The sequence below is a fragment of the Monodelphis domestica genome, chromosome 4, assembly GCF_027887165.1.
Source record: "Monodelphis domestica isolate mMonDom1 chromosome 4, mMonDom1.pri, whole genome shotgun sequence".
In the NCBI taxonomy this organism is placed as follows: domain Eukaryota; kingdom Metazoa; phylum Chordata; class Mammalia; order Didelphimorphia; family Didelphidae; genus Monodelphis; species Monodelphis domestica.
In genome coordinates this window covers 190043155-190060155 of record NC_077230.1, presented here as the reverse complement: position 1 = coordinate 190060155, position 17001 = coordinate 190043155, and the positions used below count along the sequence as shown (strand labels likewise).

General features: G+C 32.5%; 1 protein-coding gene across 1 annotated transcript in view; it reads right to left on the bottom strand.

Annotated features, from left to right (window-relative positions):
- The window catches only part of AGPS (alkylglycerone phosphate synthase), a 190921-nt gene that overhangs the window by 42992 nt on the left and 130928 nt on the right, over positions 1-17001 (bottom strand). Inside the window, exons 13-15 of the mRNA XM_007494427.3 lie at positions 13391-13467; positions 9583-9695; positions 2631-2700 (exon numbers count right to left, since the gene is read on the bottom strand). Coding sequence (XP_007494489.2) covers positions 2631-2700; positions 9583-9695; positions 13391-13467 — 260 coding nt within the window. The remainder of the gene's footprint in view (positions 1-2630; positions 2701-9582; positions 9696-13390; positions 13468-17001) is intronic.

Below are 17001 nucleotides of genomic sequence, written 5' to 3'. Positions count from 1 at the left end.
ACTAGCTGTTCCATTAAACACTGGGAAACACACAAATTTTGTAATCTTTGGAAAACCATTGAGCAGTCTCAGTCAAGTCCTCAGTGGCCAAGAGTCCATACTACCAGAACACTAGCTGGTACCCTTATAGCATGTCACACCATATGAAAAGGATGAGAACATTTTAAGCTTAGACTCTTACTACTACTGACATGTCTCAGTTGTACCTACTTTACTGCTGAAAAGGTTTCTATTTCCCATACTTTGAATCCATTACAATATGGAAATAATCAACTTTTCTTTAATAAAAAAACATTTTAGTTGGGGGTATCTAGGTGGCTCAGTGGATAGAATGCCAGGCCTGGTGATAGGCAGTCCTGGGTACATATCTGGCCTCAGATACTTGCTAGCTGTGTGACCCTGAGCAAGTCACTTAACTCCGATTGCCTAGCCCTTACCACTCTTCTACCTTGGAACCAATATTTAGTATTGATTCTAAGATGGAAGGTAAGGGTTTTAAGAAAAAAACAACCACCTTTTAGTCAATCAAGTCAAAGTTTAAAAGACAGACAATGCTTAAAATGTGGAAAGAAGATAAGAGAATGGAAGAGACAGAGCTCATGATTTAATTATAATTATGAAATTGACCTTGTTTTGTGATATAAAACCATTATGCACTTTCTATAAATAACAAAAATTTCTGTTGCAAAGTAAAGGAAAAGAAAATTTGGGGTTTTTTTCCCCTTAAGAGCTAGACTCTTAATAAAATACACATGCTTCAAACTGACTGCTATCTGAAATTTAGTTATTAGGACAGGTCATTATTTAAAAGAGTACTATTAAGGTTACATGTAAAAGTAATTTTAAAATAAAAACTCTTTAAGAAGTTCATTAAAGGCCCAGAACTAAATTAAGAAATATGACAATTAATAAAATAAAAATAAAACAAATCAAAAGATGTGAAAGATTTATTAAAGTATTTCTCCAGAGCCAAGCACGTATCCAAAAAAGTTATAATAGAGTCTCCAGGTTAATGAGGCATTAAGAAATCAGAAATCCATAATAAAGGATGTAGAAAACTTGAAAAAAATTAAAAGTACAATCCATGACAAACAGTCCTATAGAAAAAGAATAAGCTATAGGCTAAATAACTTGTATTGGTATCTCATGTATATGCAATCTATCATACTTAGAAAAATACTAATGCAATGAAAGGAAATAGAAGGTGAGAAATTATAACTACCTGAAGAGAAAGGTTATTTTCCTAGTTTTAAGTCACAAAACAACAAAAAGGCAAAACTACCTCCCCACTGTTTAAAAAAATTCTAAGGCATTACACTGATGAACAGATACCTTAAGAATTACTAATTTTTTTTTTTAAAAGGACAAAAAATAGTTCAGGGGATTGCTTTTTTGGGGAAAAAAGACAAAGCCTTTTGACTGCAAGGACTTTCTTAAAAGATAAAGAGATTAGAAAGAAAATGACTGCTATACAAAGAAACAGGGATCAGGGGTAAAATCTTGATCATAAGTTCAAAAGAAATCAACTTAAGTATTAGATAGCATAGTGTTGCAAATAATTCAGAACAGCATCCATACAAGTGGCAAGATCCAAAAGAAAAAAAAGCATGCAAATCTAGAAAAAGGAAATAGATGAAGGATCTTTATTCATACACAAGCAATAGTAATTTCATCATCATCATCATCATTACTGAAAGGGTAAATCAATTGGAGAACAGTTAAAGCAGTGATCTAAAAGAAAAGAACACTAATTGCACTCTTCTATTCAGAAGGATCCATCTCCCAGTACTATGAATCAGGGTTGCTTTATGACCAAATATTATACTTGCATAAATAATATGAGAATATATAAGATAACTGATTCTTAAGAACTAAGTTTAGTACATTAATAACACATCATTAATACCCTCATTATCCTTTCAGATATTCACTATTATGCCTTCTATTAATCATTTTCATTTATAAGCTTTTTATCAACATTCCCAAAACTGTTTTTAGTCACAAATATTGATGATTCCAATTTTTAACCTGAAATATGCCCATATTTTTAGTGAATAATTTTAAGATGGTATTTATATTTAAAATAGGTTAAAAGATTAGGTCAGTTTTTTTAAAATAAAAATGGGCAATATTTTTATATAATATTTACTTCTGATGTGTATTCAGTAGTACTAGGAAAGGCCTGCTTAATTTTTGGTGGGCAGAATATGTTCAGAGACCAAAAAGGTTTCTATTAAAGAATCAAGAAAGTTAATTTTAGTTGCTGGCATATGAATGTGAGAATGGAAATACAAACTTAGGAAGCCAACTGAGATATGAGGTAAAAATAAAACAAAACAAAAAAACCTCTGTGGACTAGTTAGGGTCATTAAGATAATCTGTTAAACAATGGTCTGCAGAACTTTCCATTTAAAACTCAAGTCCATGATAATGATAATCAATATGAAAAAATGAGTTGAAAAATAAGAGGAAAATGAAAAGCACAATAAAGAATAACTTTCATTCAAAGTTGGGACAAAATGATGTATTTTGCTAGCTCAGGTATATTACTACATAAGCTACAGTGAGACCGAGGGGCTGGGAAAAGGTAGATTTCAGAGCAGGTAATCAATTCATGAAAGGTGACTTACCCGAAGATATGCAATGACATAAGTCAGCAAATAACCTCTCTGTCCATTGTCTTCTCCAGCTGCCAAGCCACTGCAAGAGTAAAGTATTCATGTACATTTTAAAAATAAACTATACACAATGTATTTTATGTATTTGTGGAAAGGTCTACTGTTTCATTAATATAAGGAACTCCTAATGAGGAAACTCACTTTATTAATGCAAATCTGTGCCTCCTCTACCAACTCTAGTCTAGTAGTGAGTCAGAAGAATACAGCATGATTAATGGATTACTGGTAAAATTTCATATCTTATTTTCAGTCATTAATTTCAACCTCCATTCCATTCCCATAAATGACAAAAATTTGTAAAAACAGTAAAGCTTACTAATTCTTTTCCCCAACCCTAGTTTTAGAAGTAGATTTTTATTTTAAAGACCAGCAAAGGGAAAAAAAATGAAGAATGAGAAGTCTAATTAATCTCTATTTTATATAACTATTTCTTGGTAATCAAGTTATCCATATTAAAATACTCATCACCATTCATTCATTCATCAAGTATTCACTGATCACCTATGTGTAGAGCACTATGTACTTAAGGCAGTAAAAAAGAAGCAAAAGTACAGTGCCTATCTTTAAATAGTTTACAGTCTTTTCAGGGGAGACATATGTACATCAAACATTGAATGAAAGCCTATAAAGTAATATTTAGACAAATGCAAGACAACATATAGATGAAATGCTACTACCACAAATACAATGACAAAAGAAGGTTCTAAATGCCATTATAAATTAGGATGGCCATAGAATATGTTTTGTTTATCCAGTTAAAGTAATCTAGTTTATCTGGTTTTTTATCTGATTATATATACACCATTCCCAACAACTAACCCTGTACCAATACATTTTTGGGCTCTTCTTTAAAACTATTTTCTCTGCAAAAAAGAAAAAAAAAGATAAAAACCTCAAAATCGAGTATAGTTTTTATATGCACAGATAAGGAAAAAGCTGGTACTGTGAAAAAAATATCTGGGTTTCTTTGTTTTAGATCTCTTACTGTCTAGCTGTATAACCATGCTCAACCCCATAAATCAATATTGCATCCTGGGCTGAACTGGATGTTTTTTAACACCCACTTCAGGGGGGATTGTATTTTTTTTACTTTAAACATTATTTTATTTGGTCATTTCCAAACATTATTCACCGGAAACAAAGATCATTTTCTTTTCCTCCCCGCCCCACCCCCCCCCACCTTTCCCTCTCCCATAGCCGACGCACGATTCCACTGGTTATCACATGTGTTTTTGACTCGAACCCATTTCCCTGTTGTTGGTATTTGCATAGGGGGATTGTATTTTAATAAAAATCCAAGATTTTGAAATTTTTTGTTTGAAAAAGATCTTCAAGGAAGAAGCTTGGTAACTCCTAAATCCAGAGAATGAATTGTTGCAGAAAGATGCCAGAAAACCTACACTACATCAAGAAGATCCAGAACAAACTTTGGATATGGTTGATTGAACTGAAGTTTGATAGAACATTATTTGTAAATGTATACTTTTATGCCAAGGGGACTGCCCCTAATTTGGCTTTTTGTTAATGCGCCTAGCAAAACATTTGTTTTGCTTTATCTCCTTTCTATTTCTCCCTAACTATTGTAATTTCCTCTTAGAAATGAATGTTGTATACATCTGTAATTAGAAGTGTTTAGGACTACAAGATGATTATGTTAAATGATCAATGGGGAGACTAGTCTCCCAATGATCATCAGGGGGGATTGCAAATTTTAAAAAAGTATTCCACCCTACTCAGACAGTACTTTAGGGGAAGATAAAGTTGTAAACTCCTGATTGAACAATGAAGGTACTTAACTCATACCTTATAATGAAACTAGAACTTTAAGCTAAGTCTATTTTTAGATCTAATACAAAAAGGTATTAAGTAACTATAAAGGTTAAATTAATCACAAAAAGATCAAGTAACTAACAAAAGGTGAGCTTAACAAAGAAGGGTGAAGTAGCTCAAAAGATATAATCTAACCAGAGAAGGTGAGAACTAAAGAGTGGAAAGTCCTGGAGAAAATCTAATCAAAGAAGGTGAGAACTAAAGAATGGGCAGTCCTGGAGAAAAGTGTCTGATGTGATTGGTAGACACAAAAATGTAGGGGAGGTGACACAAGAGAAAAGATCTTTAAAAGGAAGTCTAGATGAGCAGCAAAAGTCAGTTCAGGATTGGAACTCAGCCTGGAAGATCTCCCTCAGATAGCTTCCTTGAGACAGTCTTGTGGTGAATGATAAGACTGACTCCCTTTCCCTTGGGCTCAGGGAGGCCACTTTGGCCAAGGCCTTTAACTACTGCCTGGCTCAACCTGAGCCGGAGCAGTTTAAATTAACTCTTTTCTCTCTCTCTTTCTTCTTAATTCCTTCTCCCTATATTAATTAAAATGACCATAATTTCCAGCTGACTTGGGTCTTTTATTATTTGGGATTTTCCCTGGCAACCAAATTAATTTAGATTTTCAAGTCACAATGCTAAATTATCTTACAATTATAAATAAGGATGGCCATAGAATATGTTTTGTTTATCCAGTTAAAGTAATCTAGTTTATCTGGATTTTTTATCAGGTTATATATACATTATTTCCAACAACTAATCCTGTACAAATATATTTTGGGGCTCTTCTTTAAAACTATTTCCTCTGCAAAAAAAAAAAAGGTAAAAACCTCAAAATCAAGTATAGTTTTTATATGCACAAATAAGGAAAAAGCTGGGACTGTGAAAAAGGATCTGGGTTTCTTTGTTTTAGCTCTCTTACTGTCTAACTGTATAACCATGCACAAGTCTCTCTGCTCAAGTTTCCTCAACTGGAGATAGGTCTAGCCTGGGTATCCAGCCCCAAGTCACTGGGGAGCCCATCTTGAACTTATCATGTATCAAGATGAAATTTAACTCTCCCCTGATTGTGATAATAAAATTAACTCTCCTGATGGTGAAGATTCAATTGTAACCCCTGCCTATTTTTAGATTTAATCACCAAAAGTATAAACACCCTACTTAAAAGTTGAGTGGGAAGATTTGCCAATTTTTAGATTTAATCACCAAAGGTGTAAACACCCCATTCACACTTGAGTGGGGGAGGTCTGTGACCCATGTGCACAATAATGGCTGACGATGACGAATCAGAATTGACTGATTGCCTCCTGGGCAGTCCTAAAGCAGAACTTCAACTGTGATTGCTAGACGTAGAATTAGGTTAAGGCACAGGAAGTGATGCAAAAGAAATTGTCTTGAAAAGGGAGTGACAACTTCCTGAGTGGAGTTCTACTGACAGTTCTTCATGCTTTGGAGTTGAGACTGGTGGAGAGTCTGCTGACTGGACCTGAGATGTGGTGAGTGAAAGGCTGACTCCTTTCATATTAGATTTTCTGAAGAGACTAGCCTCAGGAAAGATTTCCCCAGATTCTTGGCTTTGCCAAGGCCTAAGGACTAACTCTCCCTGCCTGGGTTGAGCCAAGGGCCAGGAGTAAATTACTTAGTGCTTAAGCTAGATATCTTAACCTAACGTCTCTCTGATTTTCTTACTTCACTCTTTCTATATTTGGTAAATAAATTATAAATAAATCTCTTTGGAATTAATATAAATTCCTGGTGACCCTATTTTAAATATAATCCAGTTCAACCCTTATATATATATATAAACATAAACCTCTTTTCCCCCTGATACATGTCTTAAACCCAAATCATTTTCTTTTCTCAAAAGCCCAATATTTTGTATCAATTCTAAGACAAAAGAAAAGAGTTTTGTTTTTTTTTTAAAAAAAGGAGTACAGAATAACTTGTTAAGTTCAAATAATTTCATTTGAATCTTTGTGGGGACAAATGACCAACATTAGCATCCATTACCTCTTATTGTCCTATTCACAAGAAAAGAGAAGATGACAAAAGGCAACCCAACACAAAAATTAAAAAAAGATACAAGAGGGGGGCAACTGGGTGGCTCAGTGGATTGAGAGTCAGACCTACCTAGAGACAGGAGGTCCTAGGTTCAAATCTGACCTCAGACACTTCCTAGTTATGTGACCCTGGGCAAGTCACTTAACCTCCATTGCCTAGCCATTACCACTCTTCTGCCTTGGAGTCAATACACAATATTGACTCTAAGACAGAAAGTAAGGGTTTCAAAAAACAAACAAAAAAACATACAAGAGGATCTATGTGAGTCTGTATCTCAAAACTTCAGGAAGGTCAAGAATAGAAGTTAATATCTGATCTACTCTCATTGAAACTTTGAAAATGATCAAGAGCAACTATTACTAGAAGGTTTCTGTAGCTTTTCCATATTAATACAGTTTTCTAATGCTTATTATTTTTAAAGCCATATATTCCCCAATGGTTTCTCAAAGTTCTAAGGAAAAATATTGCATACTTGTTTGGGGACTAGCAGGATAAGGAAAGAGGAAAACTGTGAAACTTCATTTTATTTCATGATGGAAGTCTGAAGGAATGGAAGAATGAAGAAAAATCCTTTTTTTTAGCAATATTTTATTGTGTACCAAACATTACACTGTGAATATGATTATAAAACAGAGATAGTTTCTACCTGTAAGTTCTAATCAGAGAAGACAACATATATAGAGAAGTAGCGGGGTCTAGGAGAGTTGTTTTGTTTTGGGAAATCAAAGGAATGGTATGGGGAGTTTCAGGGAAGCTGACTTTTTTTTTAAGTTTCAATTATAGTACTGATTTGATTATAGTTCCAGACATGGGAGAGGATAGAGTATAGCTAACCAAAGATTCCATAAGAAATTAAGCATCAATAATTAATTATTTCATCATCTGGAAATGCAGGTCACCCAGAGAAGTTTGTTCAATTGCTTCTCTAACACTTACCACTGAGAGACTGTTCTTTTATGGGAGAAGGATACTGAGACATTGTAAGAGCACAGAGCTCCTGCTTATGGCTGGCCCTAACTTTTCCTTTCCTAGAGGTCAAATAAGATACCATTTAACTGTCCCTATTCCCATCCCAAAAGTAGGAGAAGAGATGGAGAGAGATTAAGTATCAATTATAGTAAGCCAGTTCTATGGTAATATTCAAACAAAAATAAACTATGCCCTACAAAAAGGGATATGCCTTGAAATATTCATAATCAAATTTGACAAATTAGATTGAAGAAACAAGATTGATGATTTCATGCCACAATATAAGGACATACCACCATAAGGTGGCAACTAACTGGAACTGCACTCATAAACCACAAAGCAATAGTACTCTGGTCCCCTAGCAATGGTGAAACAATTTGGTTCTACATACATTGACTTCAATACTATAGTAATATATTCTAGGACTCATAGCACAGAATTTTAAGGTTCTGAATTACATAAATTCTAACAAACGTTTTACAAGAAAATTCAATTTATAAAGGTTTTTGAACTCTCAATATTTTAGGTTAGATTGATTGTATTCTTTCTTTCTTCCTACCTACCTATCCCAGTCTATCACCTTTGTTTCTCAGTCACCAAGTATGAAATACTTGACTTAAGACCAAAATAATGAACCAAAACAATTTTTTTTTAAAGATTGGGAAATGGACACAGAATAGTTAAATCCCCTGCCAGTGGTCATGTCAAATCTATGCAAAAAATAGTGTGTATGATTGAAATCCAGTCCTACCATTTAGCCACTAAATTTTCTCTCCTTTCTGGAGCAATTAATTCAACCAACATACTAGTAGCTTTTTCTGCTGAGGAAATGAGGCAGTAAAGAAAAGAAAGGGGAGGGAAGACACTGGGCTAAGAAGGAAGAGAGAGAAGTTAAAAATTATTGGACCTTATTTTTTCTTCTGATAAAAATTATACTTGGTAATTTCATAATAGGGAAAAAGTAATAATAATTTGCAATATGTAAGACCAGTATAAAAATAAACACAACTCTAAGAACTTGGCCTGGGTAAAGATTAATTAGATTACTTCCTCAAGAACGATACACTTTTACCACTCAATCCCTTCAATCCTAGCAATGAAAAGTAAAAGTTTATTCATGGTGTATATTAAAAAAATACATAAAATAGAGTATTCTAAGACCTCTGTTTCTATACCAAATACTAATGTGCTTCCAATGACATAAAGCAAAGTAGAAAGGATAATAAATATTTACAAAGATCATTTATAACTGAATATAAGTACAGTGTATGTTTCTAGAGTAAGTTCTAGTAATATAATTTAAAGAAACACAAAGAACTTACTGGGAAATGGATCACAAATATGAGTAATCTGTATTATATATGCAACAGTAAACAATAGTTTCTGCAAAACTGTCAGTTTATGTTTTCGAAAAGGACAGGGGAAAAAATGTTGCTGGGACAAATGACATTTTCACTATGGTTTTCATTGATCAGTCTTGTAATCCATCAAATCAGACAGACAGAAACCACCCTATCATTACTCAGCCTGTTACAGAAGTGAAATGTTTTCTGTTCCTTTGTACCAACATAAAACAATCAGTGACAGGGGGTGGGTTATAGATAATTTATCAAATGCTTTTGATTAAACACAATTTCCTTTTTAAAAACATACTAATAGCTTGCTTTATTCATATGTTATTGTCAATACTGTCCACTAAATATTAACCTAACAATATGGACCTCTCTTACTACATTGCTACTGTTAGATATTTTACATCATAAAAACAAATTCTAAAACATTGTAAAAACTAATTCAAAGACTTAACGAAGATCATTTAAAATGCTATAGCTATCAGATAAATAAAACAGAATAATCTGATTTTTGGTAAAATTGATAAAGCAACCAAAAGTAAAAGTAAAATATCTAGTCATTCAAAATACATTACAATATAACTACAAATTCAGTAACACAAACAGGGTAAAATAAACCAATTTATGCATTTTAGAAAGGGATATAATTTCAACTTTTGCTTGTTTTGCATTGATACAATTATAGATATTAAGAAAAATCATACCCAAATTTGGCAGCTATATCATACACTTGCTTTTCATGTTGAAGAACCTTCTCTCGATCCCCCTCAAAGAGTAATGTAGCTACACTTAACTGGTTGGGATCAAATCCTTTAAACTGAAATGGAAATAATTTTATTAGAATAAATCACATCTTTCAAAATAAAGAACCAAATTACACTGTACTCTTTCTCCTCCTCACCTGCTCCCCCCAAGCCATCAACTTTTTAAAAAGTTTTAAATGTTACTTTATATGTGAAGACCTTTGAAAAGCAATTATGTGCTCATCAGGGTAAATGAAACAAACTAAAACCATGAAAAATTATCTAGCAAATTTCTAGTTTTTTAGGTCTATAATTTATTTCATTAATGTTTTGCAGTGTGGTGAGTAAATAAACAACAAAGCTTCATAAATTACAAACACTGTGAAGACATGCATATGAAAAGGCAGACTCCCCATAAAACACTTGTTGCTTCATTCTATTTTGCCTTTAGAACATTCTCCATTGAAGAAGTTCCTGGCACAACTTCTACCTCTTTAAGCACACAGACTATTTTCTAAGCTCCTTTACTGTAGTTTCAATCTGCTGTCGTCTGGTAAAGGGAAGTGAAGCAAGACAAGAATTTGCACGTTCCTCAACAATTGCCAAGGAAAATTGAATTAAAATATGTCAACTAGCAACTGAAAATTATTGAATGTAGTCAATAAAACACTACTAGAAAGACAAATGCTTCCGCATTTCATACGGTAATACAACTACTAACAGAGAAAGAATTAAAGAGTCTAGCAAAGCAGAAATAAATAACAATAATCCCAGCAGAACAAAATGCTAGAAAAGAATGATTGACCAAACAAGGGTAGGAGAAGATATGATTAGGTAATCCAATAAATACCACTGGGTTTGGAGTCATAAAACAGTGGTTTAAAATCTTGTTCTGCCATATACTGTATGACCTTAGGCAAGTAACAACCTCTCTGAGTCTTACTTTCTTCTCCTTGAAAATAGGTAAAACAAGACTTATTTCCCAGAGCTGTTATGAGGATCAAATAAAATAACTTAAAAGTTTTCTATCTTTAGCCTTAGTGTCTACTCAAGCCAATCATCTTGACTCCCTCCCCATCCCTTCAACCTTCCTAGCCTTTGATAAGATTGCTTTGGCCTTCACTTTTTCAGTACCAGGACTCCATAGCAAATCCCAGATTATCTCCACCCTTGCCACCTTGGGGTTTTTGCTCCCTGTTAAGCATTATCTTCTCCAATTAGAAAAAGTTCCTTGAGGTTAGGGCAGTTTGGCATGCTTTTATTTGTATTCCCAGTGCTTGGCACTGAACGATATCATAAGTACTTAATAAGTGTTCTAGTTAGCTAGCTAGTTTATAAATATCAGACAGCAGTAGTAGCAGCAGCAGTCTTAATAGTGCTACTATAACTTTTAAAATAAGCTTAGTGGTACTCATTACTTTGAAAAATAAAAACAAATCTTAGTTGCATCTCAGGTATAGGAACAGCTTATGCAGCATTATGGAAAAATACGAAAAAGAGAACCTCTAGAGTCCCAAGGAGCTATAGAGAAATCAACTTCAGCTGCTAAGAAATATAAAAGTTTTCTGAACTTTGATTTCTAATGAAACAATACAGCACTAATATCTTTAAAGAATAAAATCATTAACAGAACTATAGCAATGAGGATGCTATATTATGGGGATTTTATTAAAATGCTTCTCCATTAAAGCTCTAATTTAATGTCTTAGATCAAGTGCTATGCCACTGGAAAGACTTTGAATATGTGAAGGCAACAGGTTATGTGTTTATTAATCAAGGCCCAAACTGAATGAGCTTGGAAAGTTTTCTCACAAGAAAGAGATGGCAGCCAGTAATGAATTTTTTCAGCCACAGCAACTCATTACATGCTCTACTACATGATTTATAGTCCTAGAGAAAGTACTCCTATAGATAATCAGAACTCTTAAATAACAATAAGATTCTTCGGGAAAACCCTAGATGGAATCTACAAATGCAGACAAATTAATGCTTGATAGATCTTTTTTCAAATTCAAGTTGTATTAGATGGCCAATATAGTACAGCACCCTATTTTGATTTGAGTCTATGAAAATTAAAAAAAAAAAAAGGTCTCCTCAAAAAGTCTCAAAACCTTGGTAAACAAATTATATTCTATTTGGAAGGAAATCTAACAACAACAAAAAAGTGTTTAGATTCAAAGTATGGGTTTTGTTAAATTAGACTTTAGTAATGTCAAAAGATCATCAAAGAAATGCCAATAATCAATAGTGATAGATGTAATCAGTATTACACTACAGCTGAAACTGAAGAAAATCTTACCATAAATACTCATAGGATTTCCTAATGGTGGGGTCCTGAAGATATCTAGCAACATAGCAAATGAAAGAGATGGAAAAGTTCCACTTTGGACTAAACCTAAAGCTTATAACAATTCTGTTTCTTAAAGAGATTTTATTGATATCTTTTGTCTTTAGAGGGGTTATTTCATAATATAATTCTTATCCTTTCAACTACATTGAAGCCTCTCTTGTGAAAAATAAAAGTGAAACAAAACCAATGGCTGTAGTGATTCTATTATATTGTACTATTCTGCTCCCACAGTTCACCACCTTTCTCCTGAGAGAAGGGGAGTTGTCTTCAACTGTTCTTCAGAACCAAATCTGATTATAATTCTACTTCGCAAAGTCTTCAAATAGCAAAGCATACATAATAGGCAATACCAATGGCAAATTCCTGCTTGACAGGCCTTCTACAATATCTAAGAAATCTCTTTTAAGACAATCAGATGGTATATAATAATTTTACACGAAAAATTTTAAGACCAATGAAAGGAATAATAGATCTTGATAACTTCACAATTACTGCTGCAACTTTCAGATAAGATTTCACAGAACAAAAATTCTTCCACACTCATGACTTATCAAAAATATAAGTGATTCTGTAAACTCTTGACAAATTTTAATGCTAAAAAATGTTAAAATACATTGTTTCAGCTACTGTCATCTTCTTAACATGATAAAATTGGGGGCAAATAATTTGATACAAATAAAAGCTAAATTTAAATTAAGCACATGGAGTGCCTGGGCTATTAAAGAAAATGACTCAGCTTCAGTTATCATGAAGAGGATATGGAATTTTGATGAGTCACAACTATGCGGGATTATCACTGCCTTAGTTAAAATGATAATGGACAAGAAGCAAAGTCAAATTGGAATTACAGTTGCTATTCTTCCTACAGGACAAACAAACATGTAAATGATCACCAGAAGGTATTGGAATTTTGCTTTCAGTGCTAGAATGCTATTTACCCAGTTTATCTTGTCTTAGTCTAAGATAAACCATAAGTGAACACTCTCTCTCCTTATAATATTGTAATTTAACTACTCTTTTCAGAAAGAAGAAATTTATAGTCAGGTGACCAACATAAATTTTAAGCCCCAGTCACCTAAATAATACTGCAAAAAAACCCAGTAATTTCTGATAGCACATTTATTTCTAACCTGGAAAATTGCCCCCCTAAAGGAAATATACTACATTTATCACTCCCAATTTCAAAATGAGCAATAAGCACACATTAATAAAGAACAATAAAGGTTACAAGGAGGAAAATGTGTTTGCTCTGGGGAAAAAAAAAACCTTTGAAAACAAGAAAGCAAACTTGTGCTTAATATAAAAGTTTAACTTGTACAGCATAAGCAATTTCTACATGTGTTCACAATGGCTCAATGGGGTTGTAAATTTTTCAAATTACTTGTCATTATTACTTTCTAAATTTACAACAATAAATACCTTTGTGATGTAAAATTTTTTCAATCCATCCAAAAATGATGTAAAAATAGAGGAAACCTGAGGTTTAAGAGCAAGTCCTAAAATAAGAGAAAAAGTGTATACTTTAAAGCAATAGCAAAATTCATGATCTTTTAGCAGCAAAAATATTAAATATAATTTTAAAGTCTACAGGCAATATTTCAATATTTTTGAACATAAGATCTAAAAACCTCATAATGGAATTGACACTAAGAATATGAAGTAAATTTATTCAAAAGAAAACAAGAAGAATCTTGTATTTCCTAGGTTTTTTCAGATTTAAAAACAAAAAAAAAGTAATTAATATAAATCTAGCTTAGATTATCTTTCATTTACATGTATGTACATAATAAAAGCAACTTCATTAACTTTTATTTCATTAAAAGCAGCCAAAGATAACTGGTTTTGTTTGTATTTTTTTAATTACTCAGAAACCATTCAGATCAATCACCAAACATTGAGTCACTATCAAGTTTAGTTTAGTTTTTTTTTCTTAATGGTTATGTCACACAGAATTCTTGGCATAAAACTAGCAATTGCTTCTTTAATTACACGTGGAGAATTAAAATTGCCAGAATAGCATAAATGGTGTCTCAGAGTCTGTTAAATTAACATCTTTGCCTCAGGACTGAGCTTAATTGAGATGAAAGCCTTTTACTGTTTTTCCATTGTTTTCTGTTAGCAGCAACTTCTAAAAACTCCCTTGACTGCTCCATTTTAAGGACCGCGCATCTGGCCTTCCTGCTATGAGCCCAATTCATAAAAAGGTTGAGTACCACTTACATGGAATTTTTAAGTCCTATTTAACTACTTTAAAAGCTTAAATCCTTAAAATCTGAAAACAGAAAACCAGTTGTTGAAGTATTCTACCCAACTAACAAAAAGTTCTTGGCAACAACAGATTAAAAATTGTTTTTACTTACAATATTTTAACACGGATACCTAATTACTAGTTCTCTTGGTCATTTTAATTTTAAGATCAAAAACCTGATGATATCATTTATCAAATATATTTCTAATCATTTTCAATAAGTAATCTTCTGAAATCAAAAAATCAACATAATATTACGTGATAAATAAGTGAATTCTTGTACTTTAATATAACAAGACCTGTGATTTCAACATTTTAGGTAATCCTCCTAGTAAGAGAGACCATGACTCCTTTATCAGTTAGTAACTGGTATTTGAAAGTTGATGTAACAAAACAAAACTAACATCCTTCAAATCAACTTGGTAAAGAACTTTTTTTAATTATAACTAGGCTAGTTTTCAGACAACAGACAGCCCTCTAGTGGAGCCTGTGCACAAAGCCTTTCCAACTTTACAGGAGCTTGGGCTCCACTGGCATTGCATTTAAGATCTCTGCAGGTCACCTTCAGGCTACAATAAGGCATCAGTCAGAAATATCTGTTTCTTATTATACTTTGAGTTCCTGGATCATTAAAATAAGGGAAATTCTGTTTTGTAAATTGTCTACATTAATGTTCTTTTAAAATAAATTAATTTTTTTCTAGTATATGTCTGTCCTGATAGGGATCATAGCACAAAGACCTTCATAGCATTAAATTGGAACTTTGATTTGGAAACATTTCTTCTCTCTAGTTGCTATTCCAAAAGGAAAATAAAAAGAATTTAGATGGGTTACACCTATATTTGGGAGAAATTAACTCCTATTTACTGGCATTTTAGTAGGTCAAGCAATAGTATTTATCAGAATATATTAACTGCAATATTTGTTTCTAAATTAATATTGCCTATCTAATAATCATTTCATATATGCTGTTTTATCTTGTTTGGTCAATAAAGGAAATATTTCCTAATTACAGTGTCCATACACGATGTGTTAGTGAATCAACATATCTTTAATAAATATCCACATCTAGCTCTGGCCTACACTAGAAGTTAATTCCATTTCATCTCATCTTTTACTTTAATTGGGATAAAAGACACAGTAAAAATTAGGATGAGAAATGCATATGGTTAACAAAAGTACTTATATATGCAAACATATACATACATGATATAAATGACTACAGGATGGATACATTGGTAGATGGCCAGATGAAGATAACTAAAATCCCATTGAGTCCCCAGATACATTTCCAAAAATTTGGAAAATTCTCTGATATGATGTCATAATACTAGGTATTAGGCATCTTTCATTGTGTATTTTGCACTCCCAAAGTCAGTTTACTATCCCTCTTTTGACTTTATAAGTTTTGTTATTAAGGGTAGAATGAACTACTCTTACTAAAGATAAGTGTCATGGGAATTTGGAAGTTGCTGCCCTCAGATATTTCAAAGGAATGTAGGGTAGAAATGAAATTGAAATGCTGATAATTTTGTTTTGACACAACAGGTATTTCCCAACAAATAGCAAATAAAACCATGTCCACCGAGAAGGAGTACAATTGAACAAAAGGCTGGCCTTGGATACTGGTTGTGCAACCCTGGGCAAGTCAGTGACAAACTCTCAGTGTGCCCTTAGGCAAGGTTTTAACAACATTGTTTCAGAGCGCTGGAATCTCCCTATACTGATAAAATCATAGCTTCATTTTAAAAAATTTTATTTTTATATGAACATTCAAAATATTAAGAAAAGACATTTTTTCCTGAGACTATCTAGTTTAAAAGTCTCTGATAATTTAAATGGTCATAAAAAAAGTTTTATAAATGCAACATGATAACTGATGAAAAAAGTTACACCTTATAAAAGTGGCATATTTAATAAAATGTAGATGAACAGAAATAATGCTAAAAGTAGCTCAGAAATATCTGAATGCCATTTATTTCCTGTTTCCCTGGGATAACATTTTCTGTCCTAAGAATTTTCAAAAGCCAGATTTATTTCAACTTTTATTTTGGACTGAATTACATATTTTAACACAAAATCTAAATCATATATACATATAAAACAATTCCAGCAATCATTTTAATGACTGATAATGGAGATTCTATTTACAAAATCAGCACCTTATCTAGCAAAATTCATACTAATAATTGGAGTACATAATTAAGAATATCCTTAAATGCTATCTAGATAAAATGGGAGAAAAATATATTTAAAAAAGGAATGGAAATTAAGTTTCTTTCAGGTACTAAATTACTGAATAAGTAATTCAAAGAAATAACAATTTTTATGTAGCTAAAAGACTCCTCCCACACACTTTTAATATATATTAGGTCCAAATAACTACATAAAGATTCTGTATCCTAGGAACATTATTCCCCAAACAAGTTAATATAAATTACACCTCAACATATGATACAAATAACCTATTCATCCTGACCTTCAATGTTTTGGCTTATTTCTAGTAAGCATATTTGCTTTAGAGTAAGAGCTTTTACCTGTTTTGTAATATGAAAACATCTAGTAGTCTGCTGAATGCTATGAATCCTTTCTCAGAATAATGTTTTGCTGCCTACATTTCTAATCAAAAGAAATGTTCTATTTTCCCCCAATTCCAAGTTCACAGACTCATAGAAATTTACCCTTAAGTTAAGAACACTGGTCTTAGAGGAATTATAAAGAACGTATCATTTAATAAGCTAAAAATGTAATGTTTAGATACCTGTTGGTATAAACATCAAAA